Source organism: Vipera berus, assembly GCF_964194415.1.
Source record: "Vipera berus genome assembly, chromosome: 6".
NCBI classification, from domain to species: Eukaryota; Metazoa; Chordata; class Lepidosauria; order Squamata; family Viperidae; genus Vipera; species Vipera berus.
This window is the reverse complement of record NC_138208.1, coordinates 89,677,588-89,681,515: the sequence shown is the minus strand read 5'-3', so window position 1 is coordinate 89,681,515 and position 3,928 is coordinate 89,677,588. Positions and strand designations below refer to the sequence as shown.

Sequence of the window (3,928 nt, the reverse complement as noted above, 5' to 3'; positions counted from 1 at the left end):
ACCACTGCAGTGACTGGCTTAAATCGTGCGGCAAAAGAGGTCGTAAAGCGGGGCAAAACTCAACCTAGCGGCGGTCTCGCTTAGCCGCTCCTTCGCGGTCACAAATTGAGCGCTACCCGTACTGAGAACATTTACTAAGGGTGGTAAAGCAAAGAGGGGCTTTTTAAATAGGAAAATACATTTTACTAGCATTGAAAAACGTACAGCTTTGATACCAACATGCTTAATTTTTAACGAAAGCATGAAAAAAAGAAAGAAAAGAAAAAACAGGAAGAGGGTGTAATGGGAATTAATTTTGTCTTCTGACTTTCTCCTTCCCTAAATGGTAGGGGGGAAAAAAAACCCACATCCGGTTCGCTTTCCACCTCATCTCCTTCCTCGTGACGGTTTTGAAATTTTTGCTGCCTCAGTTTCTCAGAAGGAAAACAGCTCTTGCGAGACTGCTTATTGTACTTGGAATAGAGGCAGAATATGAATATGAACCTTCAGCCTCAATGTCTTCCTTGAGGTTTGCTTGGTGGCCGGGCAAGTTGGCAGTCTTGCAGCCTTCACTCACGTTGAGTCCGTGCCACCATGATGGGCCTCCATAACCTCAGCAGAAAGCTAGCAGCTTCGAAGTCAGGGGGGAATGGACTTCATCTTCAGTTGCTTGTTCTGGAAGCTGAGCAACCCAAGATGGGCAGAGAAGAATGTCAGTGGATGAGTGGACAATACATCCTCAGATGCTTGTATCTAGAAGCTACTCAAGATGGGCAGAGAAGAACATCAGTTGTCGAGTGAACAATGCATCTTCAGTTATTTCTAGAAGCTGACCAATCCAAGATGGGCAGAGGAGAACATCAGTTGTTGAGTGGACAATCCATCTTCAGTTATTTCTAGAAGCTGACCAATCCATGATGGGCAGAGAAGAATATCAGTTGTCAAATGGACAATCCATCTTCAGTTATTTCTAGAAGCTGACCAATCCAAGATGGGCAGAGAAGAACATCAGTTGTTGAGTGGACAATACATCTTCAGTTGTTCCTAGAAGTTGACCAATCGAAGATGGGCAGAGAAGAACATCAGTTCTTGAGTGGACAATAAATCTTCAGTTACTGGTTTCTAGAAGCTGACCAACCCAAGTCAGTTGATGAGTTGCTTGTTTCTAGAAGCTGCCCAAGATTGGCAGAGAAGAACATCAGTTGTCGAGTGGACAATACATCTTCAGTTGTTTCTTTCTGGAAGCTGACCATCCCAAGATTGCCAGAGAAGAACGTCAACTGAAGAAGAAAGAGGTTGGTTCTTGAAAGTGAGGGAGAAAGTTTTTATGTTCAGTTGGACAATCAAGTTCATGAGAAGAAAAAATATAGGAAAGGTCTAAGAGAACATCTTGGGAATGGGTTGAATTCCAGATTCATTTCCTTGAAGAATCACGAAAACTGGCTTTAACTCCAGATTAATTATAACGAAGAATCAGGAAACGTGTTTTGTCCTTTTCTTAGCGTCCACGAGCTGGGATTCTAACTGGACCAGCTCTTGAGCCTTGTGGACACGCTCCTGAATGTACTGGTGGGCCTCCTCATCATCAGCTTCCTCGTGACTCGTTTCAGATGCATACATCAGATCATGATCAGAGATGCCAGACATCTCCAACGAGTAAAGAAAGGCAATGTGTTCATCTAAGTTGGCATCCGAGTTCCTTTGGGTTCCATGCAAAGACTGGAGTTGAAGTTGAGTCAATGACCTTCTGGTGTCCGTCAGAACAAAGAGCTCTCTCAATTCCTGCTTGGTAAAATAGCGATACGGATTCTTCTTATCTCCTGTGCTTTGCCTTATCAACGAGTCCTTAAAGACTTGTCGCCGGTAGATCTTCTCCTCAACTGTCCCACACGTGATCAGACGGTAGATCACAACGTTCTCCTTTTGCCCGATCCTATAAACTCGGTCTACAGCTTGCATATCCGTGGCTGGATTCCAGCTGGGATCGAAGATCACCACTCGGGTAGCGGCCGTTAAAGTGAGGCCCACGCCGCCAATTTGAGTGGTCAGGAGAAAGACGGAGTAGCTATTGTCCTTCTGGAAGTCCCTCACCCTCTTCTCCCGCTCCATCAAACAGGTCACTGTGCCATCAATCCGCATGAACTTGACACGCCGTTGGGTCAGGATGCATTCGATGATGTCCAACATCTTCCTCGACAAGGAGAAGACTAGTGTTTGGTGGCCTTCTTCCCGAAGCTTGGCCAACAAGTTGACCAGGAACATCAACTTTCCAGATTCTTGAATCAGAACCTTCTCAGATACTTTCTGAATCTCCTGCATCAGGTCCACGGCGTCTTCTTCGTCCTCTTGACTCGAAGTTTCCAAGCCAAGCTGGAGACAAGCTTGAGAAGACAACAACCTGGGGTGATCACAGAGTTTCTTCAGGATGGTCAGCTCCGCCAACGGGGAACGGGTTGTCATCAAAAGTTCCTTAATGTGGTCCAAGGAAAGGAAGTTCCTGTAAATTTCTTCCTGTACAGGTGACAGGTAGACCCAAACGATAAAGTCATTTTTTCTTGGGAGAGAAGGAATTTCGAGGGTATTGTGACCGGGCGAACCGGTCAGTTGGTCCGATCTCAACTTTTGGATTTCATCTTTACTTCTCCTCAAGAAATGAGGCTGTATGATGGTCATCAAGTTCTCGGCGATCTTGAGGCCAAGAGCTTTCTCCCCCAAAGTCGCGTCCTTCTCCCTGGCCCGGGTGATCGGATTCTCGTACTCCATCTTGAAAGTTTTGGCTGTGCCAAGGAGACTGCCCTGACAGGCAAAATCAAAGAGAGACCAAAGTTCTTGCAGGTTATTCTGCACGGGAGTCCCGGTGAGGAGGATGCGGTTCCTGGCTGGGATGGCGTGCAAGGCTTTGGTGGTCTTCGCCAACGGGCTCTTGATTTTATGGGCTTCGTCTAAGATCAGGTAGTCCCAGATGAAGGCCTGCTGGTCGCAGCTTGACAGCTGCTCCCAGTTGGCCAGGATCATCTGATAGGACGTCAAAAGGACCCCCTTTGCGGTTTGGATTCGGTTCAGATGTTGGCCGCGCTCTTTCTTGCTCGTCCCGTGAAAAAGCTTCACCCGAATTCCCGGCGCCCACTTGGCAAACTCTTGCCTCCAGTTATTCACCAGCGTCACCGGCATGACCAGCAAGATGGAACGGATCAATTTTGCATCAAACATTCCCGAAAGGAAGGCGATGATCTGGATGGTCTTCCCCAAGCCCATGTCATCGGCTAAAATGCCCCCCTTGCGCCCTTCGCGGTAGAGGCGGTACAAGAAAGCCACGCCGTCCTTCTGGTGCTCGAAAAGCTGGTCGTGCATCTGGCGGTAAAGCCAGAGTCCACTCTGGGCCACGTTCACACATTCGTCTGCCTTTTCTTCCAAGGCCAGGGTGACCAGCTTCTCCTCCACCTGTCCTAGACAACCGTGCAGATCTTCACCGGGTCCCGTCTCGGGCGGCGTCTCTCGGTGACGGGTGGTGGGTTTCTTTGTAGACTCATTCGAGGTCTTCTGTTCTTCCTGGGGTCCGTTTCTGCAAAACACAACTTCATTGGAAGGGCTGAGAAGGGCAACGGGGGGGGGGGAGGAAATATGCTATTTTTCCTCTGAACTTAATCTTCCTTCCTTCCTTCCTTCCTTCTTTCCTTCTTTCCTTCCTTGTTCTCTTTCCCTCTATTTCCTTCCTTCCCTTTACCTTCCTTCCTTCCTTTCCCTTTCATTTCTTTTCCTCTCCTTCCTTCCTTCCTTCCTTCCTTCCTTCCTTCCTTCCTTCCTTCCCTCTTCCTTCCTTCCTTCCCTCTTCCTTCCTTCCTTCCCTCTTCCTTCCTTCCTTCCCCCTTTCCTTCCTTGTTCCCTTTCCCTCTATTTCCTTCCTTCCCCTTACCTTCTTACCTTCCTTTCCCTTTCATTTCTTTCCCTC

General features: G+C 47.9%; 1 protein-coding gene across 1 annotated transcript; it reads right to left on the bottom strand.

Moving 5' to 3' along the window:
• Window positions 1-1,452: 1,452 nt before the first annotated feature.
• On the bottom strand, window positions 1,453-3,363 carry LOC308669800 (DNA excision repair protein ERCC-6-like; the record flags this gene model as incomplete). Its single annotated transcript, XM_081330677.1, has 1 exon — window positions 1,453-3,363. Exon 1 carries the CDS (start codon window positions 3,328-3,330, stop codon window positions 1,453-1,455), a length of 1,878 nt encoding a protein of 625 aa, XP_081186803.1. The 5' UTR covers window positions 3,331-3,363.
• Window positions 3,364-3,928: the final 565 nt, after the last annotated feature.